Source organism: Aphelocoma coerulescens, chromosome 7, assembly GCF_041296385.1.
Source record: "Aphelocoma coerulescens isolate FSJ_1873_10779 chromosome 7, UR_Acoe_1.0, whole genome shotgun sequence".
In the NCBI taxonomy this organism is placed as follows: Eukaryota; Metazoa; Chordata; class Aves; order Passeriformes; family Corvidae; genus Aphelocoma; species Aphelocoma coerulescens.
This window is the reverse complement of record NC_091021.1, coordinates 13638200-13656204: the sequence shown is the minus strand read 5'-3', so window position 1 is coordinate 13656204 and position 18005 is coordinate 13638200. Positions and strand designations below refer to the sequence as shown.

Below are 18005 nucleotides of genomic sequence, written 5' to 3'. Positions count from 1 at the left end.
CAAGTGACTCTGAGTTTGTACATTTGTGTGTGAGCATGTGTATGTATATGTCTGTACAGAGGAACAGTCAGAAGGGGAGCATTTAATTGCCTTGCAATCGGACCAACCAAGTAGTGTTCTGATTGCATACAGCTGATTTTCTAAGTGAAAATTTTCAAACCTATTCAACAGCAAAACTAAGATCATCAGTGACTCTGGAGTGTGTGTCTGTGTTTCTTATGGGGAAGAGGAAGGATGGTTTGATTACTGTCTCTTTTTTCCTTTGGACAAGGATGTTTTTCTCATCCAAGGGAAATGCATTCTAGCAGCATGAACATAACTATTAATCAACACTTAAGCAATAATCAGTGAGTGAAAAATGATGACCAGAAACTGAAAATGTACTTGCATAGCTACTTCGGTGCTTTTCCTTTGAGATCATGCCCTTGCATTTTAACGTGAACAATTCTTATAAAATTAGTGCTGATATATTCCAAAAGACAGTGGTTTTAAAAAACAGCGCTTATTTTTCACTTTAAAAAAATACTTACAGGGAATGATACATTAAGATCTGCATAAGTAATGTTATAAAACTACCTTGGTAGTCTGAGATAAAGTCTCAGTTGATACAAACCAGGAATATCTTATGGAATTTACTTAAGAGATGAGGATGCCAAAATCATCATCAATGGAATGCTGTATTCAAATGTGTGAAGACATGTTCAGGATACAGAGATATAAAGGTTTTTCCCATGTATTTTCACTCATAAAGGAGATTGAGGTACCAAGAGATGCAGGTGTATGTTAGCTTTGGGAATGCCTCCAAGAGGAATCAGATGCTATTGAAATTAAAATAAAACCCCCCTCAGTATTTAGCATGCTTTCCTGAATCAGGGCTGCGGTATGTGGTGGCACCCAGCAGAAACCAAGGCAGTGTGACTCTCCTAGTGAGCTATACTTTGCTTTTGTTCTTCAAGATGTTTTTTGACAAATTTAGTTACGGTTCTAATAGCATCAAGTGTTCTTTGGGATAATCTCAAAACCAGATTAGTATAAAATGCTTAAAGTGAGTGTGTGCTTAACAAAAAGAAAGCACAACATTCCCTGGGGCTGAGCCCACAAAACAGAACTTTAGGAGACTGTGAGGTCATGGCTAGGTGATTGGGCCGTGAGCAGGCACTTATAGCCATCCATTGATTCACCTACCCAAATTATTTAACCTATATTTTCTGTTGACATGAACATAAAAAAGTTTTAGTTATTTGCCACACTACCCAAAACAAGCTTGAAGACATTGGACCATGATTTGAGAACCTCTGACAATTGTAGTCCTGAGATACCTGTAAAATGGAGCCGGAACAGAAAAACAAGCTCAGGATCTGCTGGGAAGATACTGCTCCCTTCCTTATTCTTGGAAACAAGTTTGTTTGTAAGAAGCAAGTTTGTAACAGAGAAGGTGAAAGTGCTGCTCTCTCTCTTCATTGGTGGTGGTGGTTTTGAGAGTTCCTGTGGAACATCATCTTGGTTTGCCGTTGCAGCCGCTTAGTGAATATCAAAAATAAGTATTAAAGGTGCTGTCTTCTACCAAATAATGGCAAAGCAGTACCAATGGGCTCATAAACATTAGACTCCTCTTCGAGGACTACTTCTGCCGTTAAAATCAATGCAACTTAATTAAAGCAAATTATAGATAGATACATCTATAAATAAGATATTAAAGTACGCTGCTGAATATGATAATTGCTGCATATTTAGCAATCAGCGTGTGTGTTCTGCTTTTGCCAGGAGGGATTTCTTTCAGAGGAATCAATGGAGCTTTATTAAAAACCATCCAAATTAGAGGGAGAAATGATGAGTGTTATAATAACGCAAAATCACTGTTTCAACTTTTCATTGCAAAACCAGGAAAGCAAAATATATCCGTCTTTGTGTCTGTAAGGAAAACATCAGGAAAATTCTTTTGAATTGTAGACACTGGTAGAATTTTTAATCTTTACCTTTTGATGCAAAACATAAAAAAAACTGGATGGAAGAAAATGTGCTTTCTGTGGAAATGCTGGCGGTCTTTGAGGGTGGGATAGTGAGGATATCACAGCAGTAAGGAATTAAGAAGACCCCATCGATCAACTTCCTCCATTTCACATGGAACATCCAGTTCACTGCCTTACATCACCCGCCTCTGTTTTAGCAGCTAAAGAAAGTGTTAGCAAGTCAAATTGTGCTCTTAAATTTCACTTGCAGTTCCCAGAACCAGGCAAAGTTAAAATGCAAAAAATAAATGGGTGAATTTTGATGCTTCACCTGTGTATGAAACATTGAGACCAAGGTGGGGAACAAATCCACTTTTACCTCTCCGTTTTTCTTCAGTTTTCACTTAATTGAAAACAAAAACCAACTGTGTCTCAGCAGAGGGGAGACCTGAAGGTTAAAGGGCAAATTCCGTTATACCACGGCTCTTTTTTGGCATGCTGAATCTCAACCCATGTGATTAGAAACGCTCACAGACAAAAGAAGAGCTTTGAGAACAGAGGTCAAACCAGCATCTGAATCAAGTCCTTTAGCAGATGATCACAAGACTACTGAAAAATGTACTAAGCAATGCAGCAGTTCTATGTGTCATGTTTATACACAGACTTTCAGGCAAAAAGCAAAACTGGGTGGCATTTTCAAAGCACTTGGATTGATGGCAGAGCAGAAGCTTCACTCTGCAGCCTTCCTGGGGTGGCTCCTGTCTTATAGTGCAGTCATATAAAATACAATGGTAGTATCCTGCCATTTTTTATGGGTAGAAAACCACAGTGCACAAGCTCAAGTGACTTTTCTGAGCATACACAGTGAACAAGTGAAAAAGTTAGGAGTCCCAGGACTCCTATGTCCATAAGCTTTTCCTGATCTCCCTTAATTTTAAATAAGTCAGCAGTGTTTTGCCCTGGATTCCCAAATGTGTCACTAAAATCACATCAGCCTTGAGGAAGTTATGCCATTGCTACTTACTTAGTGGGCAGCACATAGTCCAAATTTTCTTTCTGATCTTAATGGTAATATAAATGTTTAAAGGAGGCTTATTGTTCAGAAGCCAGGGAAACAAAGGGTTAAGAAGCAAAAGTAAAAGGACAGAGATGCTTAGCATTTAAGTGAAGAATTAATAATCCTGAATGCAACACCCACTGTATATTATTCTTTTTCAACAGTGAGAAACTTCTGTCTCTGAGCAGTGGTTTTTCTATAGCTGGTTAAAACGCTTTAAAAGAATTTTTGTAACAAACTGGCCTCTGCGATGATGGTGAAGTTTGCTATATGCAAGTCTAAATACCTGCAGGAGAGGGAACAGTAACTGCAACTTTATGAGACAGCCAACTGGAAAATGGCTCTGCATCATTTATTTTCCTTATAAGCAGTATCCATGGTCTTGGGTTTTCACTGTGCTGACTTCACTCAGGATGGACCTTGAGCAGGGAGTCAGGTGGGAATCTATGAGAAGAAGTAGAGCCCCAGGCAAAAACACACTGTCCTGCTGAATTCTTCTGGTAGGGGCAAAGAGTTGTTGCTGATTTCTATTTGCAGTTTGGTAGCTCTCACCTTGAGCTGTGTGTGGATGCACAAGAAGAAGTCAGTTCTGGTTTCATGAAGCTTAAACTTCAAAAAAGATGGCTGTAGTTGTTATTTTTTGTACCGCAACATCTGTCCAACCCCGAACACCTTGATCCATAAGGAATGGGCAAGAGAGGCTTTCCTGCTAGCAGCTAGAATTGTACCCTTAACAAATGCTCCAAGAAGGAAATATAAGGTGAGAGGGAATGAAATGCAGGATCTCCTGGGGAAAAAACAGTCTCATGCACTTTTCTGTACAATTTTCAAGATAGGCAGGAGCTTCAGGATTAAGTAAATGCTTTCTTTTCCTTTAAACAATTGTTATTCTGCAACCTCAGAATTTTCCTGTAGGCAAATTCCAGACTTACCCAAGACACCTGCTTGCAGGTATACTCTATTTATACCTTAGAATGCATTTGCAGATGTTTGAATGCTCTAAGATATTTGTTTCCGGGTTGATCTACAAGTGCAGATTCATACCACCTCATTTTGTTATTTTTCTGGGACCTTCTCCTAGTCCCTATTCACAGGCTAGGGATACTCACTGCTAGCTTATCACTTCCATGTGTTAAAAAACTCCTCAAAGTGACCTGCAGTTACCGTGTTTGCTGGGGACATCACTTGCACTGGCACTTGAACTGCTTTTGTTTCATCTTTTTCTTTACAGTTGCTTTCTATTTCTGTCTGTTTTGCATCTTCATGTGAAATGTGAAACTGTTAATCTTCCTACGATTTTCTGTTTTGATAAAAGTACAAATTCTAATTGTCTAGGGAAATGTAGGGAGCCCCAGCCTTCACTCATTCTTCGCTGCCTTTTGGCTTTTCAGATTGGTCCCCTGCTGAAGGCTGTGGACATGGAGAGAGGAGAGCAGTACATAGTGCCCACACTGTCCTTCAGTCTGCACTTCCACCAGCCTGGTTCTGCTTCTGGGAACTGGCAGGGGTTTAATTAAGGATGCAGAGATGTCATAGGATATTTTCTGAAGTGGTATATTTCTATCACAGAAGTCTCGTCTGCTAGTGGAAATTGCCGTTTCTACAAAAGGAGACTTAAACCACAAAAACATTCACTAGCCATGTAGAAAAAACACCTCTCTGGCACACAGAAAATCCTGACCATGAAGGCATTGAGCTATATGGAGGCAGTGTCTTGTCAGTTCCTCTGGTACCTTGTCTCCAAGTGTGGGCACTGCTGTGATTGAGATTCCCAAAGGGGCAATTAGGAGAATAACCTGCTGGTGCAGAGGTTCTGCTCTCCCATTCAGCTCTCCGAGGCTTTGCCTCTCTTCAGCCTGTCAAAGACCGGATGTTAGTTGGTTTGAATCATATTTGTATCCGGTTTATTAGTTTTACATTCCACAAAGGTCTTGCCCATACCAATGCTTTGCAACAGTTACATTTCATGAATTGTTTGTTGTTGTTTTTTGATAAAGATAGTATTTCCTTTCCTCAGTTTAAGCATGCTGCTCTTTTAATTGCACTGATAGGGTGATGGCTGTTTCTGTGTTTATCTCTGCCCATTATTTTTGCATATTCATGTTTTGCTTGTTAGTTGAGGCCGCTCTTAAGAGATGAACTGTTCATAATGATGGCACTTATTTAAGTTGATGTTGTTAATTGAAACCCTAAAAATACAGGAGCATATTTTGGATCATTCTCTCTGTTGTGCATTACCATACATTTGTGAAATTTCACCTGCTGTCATGTTCTCTATTGATTGGGGTGTTGGTCTCCTAAGCCCTTCCAGCTGCATCTGTAGGGACTCAGCTGAGCACTTCACCTCCTGTCAGCTCCCACCTTGCTGGTCACCTTGTGTTCACCACCCATTTGGCTTTGATAGGACTTCCAGGTTTTAATCCATTTTTATTAAGATTACTGTTTGTTTGCCTGAAGATGTTGTGATTATTAACTACTAAAGTGGTTAAAACTTCCACACCTGGTCTGAGGGCCAGCTGCATATGTCCTCTTTTAGGAAAGGAGGAGAAGCTGGAATATTTTGATCGTACTAATTAGTACATTTCACACCGATTTTTAGCTTAGTTTGTTGTAGAAGGCAGCAAAGGAACCCTTTGCTTTGACTCTTTCTGAAACATAAATAACTTCTACTAAGGAGGTGTTTCTATTTTCACAATTTCTCTTTTCATCAGGGTAGTATTTTATTCCAGGCACCATTTTGGCACTCCAGGCTGAGTGATGATACGCTTTTACTGTCGCATGGACAGATGGAGAAGGGAAATAAGAAGAAATGGCTGAGCCTTTAATTAGCTGTGCAGAGCCAGAGCATGCTTTTCCAGTGCACTGGGGGTTTTATATAGGGTGTGGAGACTCAGCCGCTCGATGGATCCAAATTAGCAAAATTGTGTATCCACCACCAGGGTGTTTCTATGGTAACTGTCTCTCAAATCATATATACAAACAGACCTGGCAGGGGGTATTGCCTTCTATCTGGTCTGTAGGAAACCATCAAAAAAGGGGTGTTTTCAGGCTGAAAAAAGGCCTTGTGATGTAAATATTTTTTACTTTTGGTCATTGGTATAAGTTTTGGGATTGCTGCTTGATGCTGGCACAATTCTGAGTGTGTTTTTTCATGTTGCCTGGCTGCTGTTACTCCCTTTAGGTGTGAGAGTGCAGGAAACTCACATGGGGCTGTGAATTCACCATTACCAGGCTCATGCACATAATTAATAACCTATCTACAGCTGCACAGGTAGACCATGTACTACATGTTTTTTATGGTGAGAGACCAGATTATACATTTTTTTCTTTTCTTCTCATTCTTCTTCATAAAACAGGAGAAATCTGAAGGGTCTTCTGTCACCAATGTACCTGGGAACTTAAGGGAAATTATGAACCTGATGAAATTAGTAGTGTAAGAACAGCCAAAGTGGCTGTGACTCTTCACCTAAGTGATTGTATAAAGTCTCTCTGCGTGTTACTTTTTCTGGTGAAAAAAATGAATGAATGATCCCTTTAGCCTACTGCCCTCTTTTTGAAATGTAGGGCAATTATTGCTAGTTTTTGCTCATCCAAGTCAGGTACTGCTAAAGCATGGGTCATTTCAAATCAGAGGTGGTTATTTCTTGTGGCAAACAGTTCTGTGAGGACTCCTTTCTGTTTTGAGTGAGATAGAGGAGAGCTTGCAAGAGGCCCATACTAAATAATTTTTTTCACTTGCAAATATCTTGGATGTTTGATGAGTGCCAAGGTGTATAACAATATTTGTCTGGAATAATTTCTAAGCCTGCCAAGTAGCTCCAAATGATACTGCTTCTCTTTGCATTGGACTTGGCTTATGTAACGTACACAGAAATGCTTTGTAAAGGTAGACAACACTTAACACACCTGAATGCACAACTTTTCTCTTTGCATGGGCTTATATATCTCTTCAGTGAAAATGGTGTATTGTGCATAAATTACAGGACTGACAGAAATGTACTTTAACCTACAGAATGCAAAAAACATGTTAATTTTTGTTTTCTCTTTTTTCTAATCGGGCATTTGCCGAAAGCTCGGTGTGATTTATTACTTTCTTTTTAAAGAATTGTTAAAAATGTTTGAAAAAGCATTAAATCTTCCTTTCTGCTATTAATCTGTAAAAGGGGAAGGGGATTTTAAATGGCCTCTTAGTATATTGCTTTATAAAACTGCTGATTCTAGCAGCACCGGAATAGGAATACATACTAATGTAGGAAACAGTGAAGGCAGTCAGAGCCTCCTCCATTTATGGAAGAAAAGACTAATAGCTCCATTTTAACAAGGCTCTTAACACTTTGGGCCATCAGCAGGCATTGAGTGAGTGAAATTGGGAGAACTCCTGTGTGCTAAAAGCATTGAAGTTCACCGTTTGGTACCCGGTTGGAGCCTTCCTGATAGAATTGTGCTCCACAGCCAATGCCGGTTGCCATCTTGAACACAAACCAAGTAGCGCTGGCATTTTGACTGAGTGCGCTAATGCTGCACTTTTGAAATGGCACCAGAGCATCATAAATGCACTTAACTCCCAGCTGGATGCTTAGCTTTGCAGTGGCATTAGGGAAAGTTTCTGGATTTGTGTTAAGAGTGAAAGAAAACCTGTGTGTATTGTATTTTATACTTAAGCAAAACAAGCTAGTGGAGGGGAAAAACGCAGACGTTGGCTTGGATTCAGGCAGTTACGCCACTGTAATCAGAAGGGGTGTGCTTAGTTAGGTGATGTCCTCATTTTACTGAATTCCAGGAGGAGGACCAGCCAGGGAAGAAGAGAGAGAGTATCCCAGCTAGTAGGTAGATGAGGGAAAAGCTCTGAAGATTGTACCTGCTCTAAACACTTCTTTGATACAGAAGCCTTTCTTGTTAGCAGTGATAAGATTATGTATGGATTTGAAGCTTCTTTGAGCCCCTGCCTTTCTTTTGTTGATTTTGGCATGTTGCAGCATCATGTGTTCTCTGCTTATCGTTTTGAGATGCATTGTTAGTAGCTGGGCTGCATAATTGATCTTCATCTCTAATTACTCTCCTCTCCACAGGTGCCTGGAAAGGGTCCAGATGGGAGCTCATACAATCTTCACTTCGAGGGGGTGGAAAGGCAGTATGCATCCTTACCCAGGTACAGCACCGAGCCTTGTGCACACACTGACTCACCCTCCTTCCAATGGGGAGGGAAAGCAGCCCACAGCTGATGTCCGGCTCTAACATGAGAGATTATTCTGCACTTTTGTCTTGTCACCTTTTACTGCTGATTTACTGCCATTTTATACCTGTACTATTAATTTGGACTTCTGAATTTTTATAACAGGTCTCTCATTGAACATGTCAGCAAGAGTCATGATCCACAGGTAGAGAACATGACATTGAGGGAGCTGGCTCTGTAAGAGTTATAACAGGTCGTAGCAGGGCATAAATGACTGAGTTTGTAGTGATATAATCCTAGCTGGCATTGACAGAACGTTGCTGTGGAAAGCTTCCACTACAGCTGCCACAGATACTGAAGTCCCACTGTTGCTGTAAGGACTGTCTGACTGCAGTCCTCTTCCAGTAGAGCATCTCTGTGCTTCAACTGAATGCTCTGGAAATGAGAGTGAATTCTCTGAGGGGTTTTTTTAATTTTTAATCCTTATCAACTCAATGAAGAGTAATTCTAGTCTGGAACCGGTGGGGCATAACAAAAAGGAAACATTTCAGGGATTTCAGCCCCGTTTCTATGGGAGTTCTAATAGTGGAGCGTAACATAAATCAAGCCAGAAAGGGGAGTGAGAGGATGCTAGATGAGATAGTGGGAAGCAGGGAGAGGAAAACAAAAATAGGAAAATATTCCCCCTTTAGAATTAGAGGGCTGGGCAAGTCCTCAGAGGCATGGTCCAATCCACTTCGTGGATCTACAGGCAGGCTGATTTGTAAAAGCAAAACAGAAATAGGTATCTATAAGCAAGAAGGATTTTTTTTGTTGTGAAGTAGTGCTGGCATTTAGGAAATCAGTGAATTCTTTCTTTTTTCTTTCTCTTTCTCCATTCAGCTATTTACATTCAAAGGTGTCACTGAAAGACTGATAAATACGTAATGCTATGTCCAATTCCAGATGAAAATACAAAGAATATTTTACTTTTGCTAACCAGAATATAAAAGCTGTCTCGCAAGACATTGTTGGATGTCTGTAGGCATTTTTAATGTGTGTGGTTTCTAAACCAAAGGATGTGTCTGCAGTTTACTTACTGCCTTCAAATGATATTTGTCAGACATTTTTTCTTGGAGATTCATCCTGTGCAGTAAATGGCTTTTCTATCAGAGATCTGCTTTCCAGCAGTGTGTCTTGTATGTATTTCCTGGCTGACTGTGGGTATGTACTCTTCTGGGTAAATAGCCATCTTTTTTCACCGTCCTCCAACACTCATGTTTCCTCAGCATGCTTTTAGCAGTGATTTTTGCATGTTAGTTAGGTGTACTTTAATTATATACACTCCTTTTTTATTTATTTTTGACTTCCATTTTGTTGAGTACTTCCTTGTTAATTACAAGACTAAATTCATAATTGGTGCCCAGTGTAACTCTCTATAGCAATTTTTATATTTGTGTATCATGTCTTCTTTTATTCATTTTCCCTTTAAGAAAATTAACTGTATTTTTTCAAGCATTGTAAACTGAAAATTTCCCAGTGAAGTAACTTCCATAACCCAGAATTGGTTTGATTTCCCCAGTATTCCTTTCAAGGGAGAATGACCAGAAGTGAGCACTACAGTGCAGATGTAGACATGCCCTTGCTTTATGTAGTAAGCGTTCTCTGTATCCCTTCTGTCCTGTTCCTCTCCAAACTGCTGCATCCTCAGTGTGTGTACTGCTCATCTCTACAACCTGTGTTTTTGTTTGGTTTTGGGGTTTTGGTTTTGGTTTGGTTTTTTTAAAAGTAGATTCATCTGAATCAGATCATTAATTTTACAGTGCTGTTCCCCAAACCTCCATTTAACTTGCTGGAGACACAACTCTCCAGCTCTTATGACAGGTTTGAGTATTTAACTGGCTGGAACTCTCCATTTACAAAGTCACCCAAATATTCCCTAAGCTTTTGAAGATCACTGTGAAAGTGTCCTTTCTCTGCATGCCTAAGGAGATTATGCTGGAGAGTGAGAAGACCTGCACTTCAGCAGGGCTGTTTGTGCTTCCCAACCCAAACACACACTGCTGAGCGCACACCAACCCGTGTCTCCAGAGGGTTTCCACCCTGGAAGGAGCAGAGCTTTGGGATGTCACACCCTTGGGTGTGCCTGAAATTCAGCAGTCGGTTGCTGCTTTTTATACTTCAGTTTTGTAAGTTTTGCAGTTTCGTGTTACTGCAGTAATTAAGCCCTGGCAGTCACAAATGACTAGATTGTACAGTGAAGTCTAAATCCAGACGAAGGGGATGCAGTCTCATTGCCAGCCACTAATGGAAATGAGTGATTTCTTTTGTTCTTGTGGCTGACTGCCCAGGAGTATAGAGGAATCCAGGTAAAAACCACCCATTTGCCAACCTATTCTCGGAGAAGGATCCATGAAAACTACTGTAATGAGCAGCATCATTAAAAAAAAAAAATAATAAGAGAAAGAAACAGGAATGTAGAAAGAAATAAAGAGGTAGTATTTCCTCAAAAGAGTAGCTTTCTTCTCTCCAGCATTTTAGTATTAGTTCGCAGCTTCCTGCCCTTGGGTTTATTCCCCTTCTCTTGTGCTGTCCTCACTGTGGTGAGGCCACTGAGCTGCATTTGGTATGGATGCCATATGGAACTGTCTGCATACTTAGCCATTTAAGCCCAGTTTAATAAGAGATACTTACAGAGGCTTCAGATGAGGGTTGTAGATGCTGGGAAACAAATTCCTATTGCAATATTGTGTTGAGTCCAGGAGGATATGACCTTTGCCTGCCGCTCTGGTGTGGCACACACAAGAAAGGAGAGGAAAGCGCTTGGACTGCAGCCAGTTTCACAGGATGAGGAGGGAGGAGGGGATCTGTGCTGTGTCAGGAGTAGCTGGGACCTACACAGTGAAACTGTCCTGCTCACCTGAAAGCCAGCAGGACTCATGCCAGTGTGTGTGGGCATGGACAAATTAAGGAAGAGAGCTTTTGTCTTCCTCCCCACTGGGCAAGAAGGAGGAATGTTCACCTGCCAAATATCTTTATGAGTGTTTTATGCCCCTAAGACACTGTCCCATTCCTTTGCAAAGGCATGCCTCCTGCATGGAGTCAAATCTGAACATACCTGCTGCTGGTTTGTTAAATTCTAAGCTTTGAAACATCATTGTGGCTTTGCCTTTTTTATTTTTTATTTTTTCTGTTTTTCTCTGAAGCTGTTAATTTTAGTCTAGGTATTATGGGCCAAATTCAGGTGATACAAGTCTGTATTAACCCTATTTGAGGAATTCAGCTGTCAAGTGTGCTTGTCTTTTCAGTAGGTGCAGCAGCAAATTACTGTCCTGGTCTCACTGAAGTCAGTTATGTGCTTTTTGCCTTTTGAGTAGAGGATCTGTTCCTGTGTAAGGTTACATGTTTAATTAAAAGGGGAAAAGGAGGCAGCAGCCTTTGAAGAAAGGCTTTCTGTGTGACTGGTCTAAGGAGTGGCAAGCTGAGCTACATAGTTAAGTTTCTAGGTAAAATAATGCCACCCTGTAGGCTTGCTTTGGAAATGTCTACAGAGGCAAACATCTGAATTAAATGATAAGTGGCTGTGGCAGGAGAGTGGCAGGTCTTCATCTCTCACTGCATTGTGCTGTTCTGTGCAGAAAAGCAGCAAAGTGGGAGAGACAGAATGGAAGGCTTTGCGAGAGCGATACAGTTCTTTGCACTCAGTACTTATGTGTTGCCCTGAGGCTACAGCTAAGTAGTGCTGAGTAGTAGTATTAAGCAATGTTAAATCCTTCTGCTTAGGAGGAGAATGGCTTGATTCTTACACCTCTTATACCTCTTCTTTTGGGAAGAAGAGCAGGGCAAGGTTGTGGGAGCCAGAAAAACATTGGTATCTCTTAAACTATTTTTAATGCCTACTTTCTTGGTGTAATTCAGAATATTTTCCTGATAGAGCTATGGAACAGATAAGAAGCTGAAGCTGCTCTGTTTGTTCATAGTTCTATTTTTGAGCTTGCTTTTATGGAAGTTGTCTTAATGTAAATCACAGTCTTGCTAATGGCAGCCTTGTTTGGAGAAGCCTCATGTTCAAGGACACGTTCTTTTCTGTGGTGGTGGAAAAGCTGGCTGTGACCAAAAGCAGACTGACAGACACTGAGACGGCACGCTGGTTGACATGATGAGTGTGGATTAGAAAGCTCAGCCATCTTTCCAATAAGAAATGCTGATTCCAATGGAAAATTAGTACTTCAGACTTTCTCTGGAATTCTTGTATTATTGAAGAACACATTTATGTCAAGGAAAGGGGGAGGGCCAGAAAGGCTGTGAGAGCATTAGAAAATAACTGCTAGCATGGAAAAATGAGTTCAGGCTGTGTAGATGGGTTTAGCTGTATTGCTGTGGCTGGAACAAGACTGCTGAGCAAACTGGTAATTGGCTCACAAGAATGTCTGTCTTAAATGTAACACGCATCCTGAAACTGGGAAACTTGGAAATGGATTAAGGAACTAGCCTTGCCCTACAGTGGCATCGGGGTGGTCTTGCCATGCTGGAAGCTTCCCTTCAGATTGACCATGCAACTTGCACTTCTTAAGGCAGTAGCTGAAAGCAGCACACTCTCCATTTCTAGGTATGATGCCAGGAAGGACAATTCTGATCACCTTGCCTGAGCCCTCCAAGACTTTCTACATTTCTACATTTCTACATCAAACTAAATTTCAATTTTGATCCATCCCATTACTTTTGTAAAAGTATTTACAAAAGCATCTAACCTGGAATTAGAAAGTCACATTGTGGGGAATTCATTACATTCTTCAGAGGTTAATTATTTTACTGCTTAAAGAGATTACGCCTTTTTTCCCCTAAAGTCTGACATTACCCAATTTCAGTTTCTAGATACTATGGTAAATATTTTTTCTGCTAGATTTTAAGAGCCAAGCCTGAAAAATTCCTTCCCTTGAGTATTTCTCTGCAGAGATCATTTATGTTATGTTTTCACCTCCCTTTCAATAAATTAAATACATTGAGGACTTAGGTCTTACACTGTAGAGCATGAAAACAGCATTGATTCAAGGGGCCAGAGTACCCATACAGTCAATTTAGGAGGTAGCCTCTAGAGTTGAGTCAAAAACATTTTGAGCCCTTCAAATCAAAAGCAAAGTTTTGGTAATACCTGGATTGTGAACAGATAAGGTTCCTCCCACAGAAGAAATGGATTACTTAGCATGTTTCATTAGCTGCTTCTTGAATTTGCATGTTCTTGCCTTTATTTTACTAAGTTTATTTCAAAATGCAAGATTTCTGTAATTTAATTGAATCCTGAAAACTGGAAAAATCATCAGAAACTTACTTGACACAAATCAGGAGAAAAAGTTAATTGTCTATTAAATAAGACTCATCATTCACCATTGTCTAGCAGAATCTGAAATTAATATACTGACATTACTTAAATATGTATATAGTGTATTCTCTTGGTTAACAAAAAAGAAATCACAGTTTCAGTGCAGACTATAATTAGCTGTAAATCAACTTGTCAGAGCATTCCCAGCCTCTGGGAATTGACTAGCCAAGGACCACAGATGAAAAAGCAAGGTTTAAAATGAATTATTTAAACCAAAATTCCCTGTATGCTGGTTTAAGTCACAATTAATTTTTTTTTCTGCTTAGAATCACTTTGATTTAACCTATTCCATCACTTGTTGGAAAAAATCTGTCCTCTTTCTTATTTTGTATACCGCATCTATAGTCCTCCTTGGCATCTACCAATTTGTTGCACAGGGTTGATCCAGCAGTGCAGTCATGGTTATGGCCATCAGCTGAGAGGTGGCACGTCCTGCTCGGTGTTGCTGTTGACAAGTGCCATGTGGTGGCACAGTGGTTCTCAGTGACAGCATTGCTCTGTCCCATCACATGGCTGCTGTTCTGCCAAGTTATCTTCCTGATGCCTTCTTGGTGCTCAGACACTCCTGAGTAACAGCCTGCCTCTGGTTTTCACTGTTCCTCTCACCAGTTGACTTCCTTACATGGCTCTACTGAAATTGCGACTTCCTCTATTTTTTATTTGCCCAAAATGGGGCTTTATGGCAGGCAGAGGGTGACAATGCTGATGCAGACTGCAGGGAATAAATACCATTGCTGCCTTGTAGTACTGTTTAAATTGGAGCAATGTTCACCTGATAAAAAGAGCATCTGCAGATACTCTCTCATGAAGGGGGGCAGGGCTGCCAAAACTTTAATGGCAATGAAATAGTTTATCAACCCTGTCCAGAATCACCCACATCTTGGCCTGTCAGTGAACCTATGTTACTGGACAAATGTTACACAGCTACAAGGTGAGCCTGTTAACTTCTGGTGCATAATATAATACCCAATATTTTAAGTAATGCCCAGGCTTTTCCCTCCAAAGGGGTGGAAGCCAATGAAGAGCAGGTTGATAGGAAAATATTGTGTAGTTCCAGGTGGCTGAATCAAGTCTATATCTCCCTCATTTTTCATACTGATTAAAATAAGAGGAGATGGTCAAGAGAAACATTTGAGAACTAATTGTAAATGGCCTTTTTTAATTTTTGATATAAATAATTTTTTTTAATATTCCCTTGGTGTAACTTCAAAACTAAGAGGACTTGATAATTTGGTGCCTTAAATAGGATTAGAACTAAGTAGGGTACAAAAATGAATGGCCCAACTAACTTCATCACCCTAGTCATGTGAAATATACATAATATTCAAACACTATATTCTCCAGTGTACTTGATTATTAACTTTCTCTTCTGTTTTAATCATCTAAAGTGATACCAGTAATTCAGGGATATTTTTTTAATATGATTTTTATCTTGACAGCTGTGCTTTTATTGAAAATGCAGCAAAATCTTGTCTGTCTGTATCTTCCAATGTGGTAATCTCATTATAAATGAAATATATGTGTGGTTTTAGTTGGATTTTAAGTGCTGGCAGGTGAATTTAGAATCAGTTTTAATGGAAATAGTGGTCCTATTCAAGGACCTCCAAGATATGTTGCAATAAACCAGCCAAGATTAAATACAGGCAAAGAAAAAAGATCATTCTTACATGCTAGAGCCCAGGCTTGGGAACCAAGCTGATGTGCTCATTAAAAGATTAGCTTGAATCCAATTTCAAACAGTTTTAAGATTCGGCTAACTAACTTCTCTTAACTCTGGAAGATACTAAAATTGATTGCTCTGGAAACTACCCAGGCTCTAAGAGATGTCAGGGAAATCATTGTATCCCAGGGACAGAGCCCAAATCTATAGCAGGACACCAGATTTGTGACACATACATGCAGCAGAGAGCTGGAAATGCTCTGTTACAACTTTTTCTCTTCCACCTCAGTTTCCATCCCTCTGCTGAGGTGTGCAATGGTACCTAACATCACCTCAGTGCCATATGTGAAGCTTGAAGACTTTTTTTCATATATTATGTCAAAACACATTTGTCCAAAAATGTGCGGAGTTCATAAATAACCTGTGTGTACCTTCTACAGCGAGAGTCTCAGGCATTAAAAGCAGAGCAGGAAGGAAAAGTGTCAGTGTACTACAGACCTTTCAAAAAATGGTCTTGTGTCTCTAAGACATGACTGACAGGAGGAAAGAAATTTGTAAACAGGATCACAATTTCAGAAATTCTCTGCAGTGAATACAAAAGGAAGGAGATTTAGTTGTAAAACATACCTCCAGCTTTCTAATAAAATAGAAATATCACTTGAAATGAACATGATGCCTCCATCCAAGACAAATTAAGTCTAAATAATGAAAAAGTATACTTTAGAAAGTCAGAAAGGTCAAGGTTCATGACACCAAATCATGGATTGCAGCTGGCAGGCCACCTCTATAATTTCCATGGGAATAACTAAAGAAAATTGACCGAAGAAAACGTCTGTAACAACTGGGACATAGCTTGAAAAAAAAAAACGCTAAAAGCCAGATGTCCCAGAAGAATACTTTGGAAGTGTGGAAGGAGTCAGACAGGGATGGGGTTTGTCAATTGTCCTAATAAGTCAGTCAACTCCTCATAGCAAAAAGCCAGTTAATGCAATATGGAATAGTTTAAAAGTCAATTAATATTTTGAAACTAAACAGCCAGCCTTTTTGCAAGGAGATACTATATGGAGTAAATAAAAATACTTTCAAGTGTCACATTTACAGAAAACATGGATCTGGTATGAATTTTAGTGTATAATCAGGCATAAGGACCTCCCACTCAAACTGAGGGCACCAAATTCAGCTTAAAAATATGGGAGATGGAGGGAAATACTGCATTTGAACAAAAGGACTTGAATTAATATTATAAAATTTAATGAAGTCTTGGAGACATTGCCTCAGAAAAGAAAGCTGTATTAACTATGCCTCCAGTGAGTAAAAGAACAAAACAACTGTTAGGGAACAAAATATTAATGAAAGAAAAAAGTATCAGTACAAAATGGTTAGGTTGAGATGAAGGATCTGTGGAAAAAAGATAAGTGAATGCAAATTAAGAAGAAGATTAAATTAAAAACCAAAAGCATATATCCCATAGAATGCATCAACATAGTGATGTGCCGAGTGAAACCTGGGGAATAAGATGTGTGCTCCAAAATGCAAATACATCCATTGCATTGTTAAGATGGATATTGAAATGGCTCAGGAGACCAGCAGACTGGGAAGCTCAGCTGGCTGCTTTGTAGGTACGGATATTTGGAATAAAAATGTTGCTGTTTGTGCTGAGCTGTAATTCAGAGCTGATCAAAAAGTGTGGGCTCTAGGCTGCAAAGGTGAGAAAGAGCATTGTAAAATAAGACAACTCTGCTGCAGTTCTTGGTTTTGGCTTTCCCTTGATAAATATGTCTGGAGGTGTGGCTGAAAGATGGCTGTCAGCAAATGTGCTTCAAAAACAACTAACAAAGGAAAAATGTAGGAAACCAACAGTATCAGGTGTAAATATGTATTATTTTTGAGGATGTTGGATCAGGAATTTTTGAGCAAGCTTCCTGCAGCTCTCATTTTTGTACATGAACCTCTTGTATGTTGTGTCATTGCTCAGCTATGTTCCTGTGAGCAAACAGCAGCTTTGCAGTGGCACCCTTTGCTCAGAGGCAGACTGCAGTTAGTTCTCCATATTAGTTCTCAATTCCTTTGTCTCCATCCAATCTTTGCAAAGCATACTTGGAAAAAACAAACAAAAAAAAAACCACCAAGAAAACACCACATCAGAAACACAGCCCTACAGGATGTTGTACTGTCACAATGGCAAGTTTCAAGCTTCTAATAGCAAGCCATTTAAAGTGAGTCAGTTATAGGTATCCTTATGTACATGTTTAGGAAAGAGGAAAGGTTATGATGATTAAGTAGGAAAGTGAATTGTATGTGGACAGTCTTAATTACATGCTTAATGACAGGCTGTGAAATCTTAAGACCTCAAATACAGTTCTGTGTTCTTTTACAAACATGTAGGGGACAGAGTCGTGAGCACACTGTGTGCCACCCACTGAGAAATGAGAAGCAGGGTGGGGGAGATGTGAGGAGTAGAGAAACACAAGGGCAGCATGCTGAGCAGACCTGCCGTTGTTTGTTATCCTTGGTGAAACCCTGCCTTGTGAGGAAAGAGCTTTTATATAAACTGGTGATTAAAGGAAAGAAGTGTCTAATTTGGGATTAAGAGAATCACTGAAGAATTTAATAGTAAAAACAGTTGCTAGACCAGCTGTTTCAACACAGCTCAGACAATTGGCAGCCAAACTGCTTCCATTCCATAAGTAGGTGACATATTTAATTTCTCTGCGCAGAAGTCTTAAACATATCAGAAGAAAAGTCTCCATTTTAGAGGGTTTTGTCTAAATTTCTTTGCTCGTGTTCACCAAAGGCTTTTATGTTGC

The 18005-nt window shown here is 39.8% G+C and overlaps 1 protein-coding gene across 4 annotated transcripts in view; it reads left to right on the top strand.

Annotated features, from left to right (window-relative positions):
- PARD3B (par-3 family cell polarity regulator beta) overlaps window positions 1-18005 on the top strand; it is a 416855-nt gene that overhangs the window by 377923 nt on the left and 20927 nt on the right. For all 4 annotated transcript variants that reach the window (XM_069022266.1, XM_069022270.1, XM_069022267.1 and 1 more), the window contains one exon: window positions 8076-8155. In XM_069022266.1, the coding sequence (XP_068878367.1) occupies window positions 8076-8155 (80 nt within the window). The remainder of the gene's footprint in view (window positions 1-8075; window positions 8156-18005) is intronic.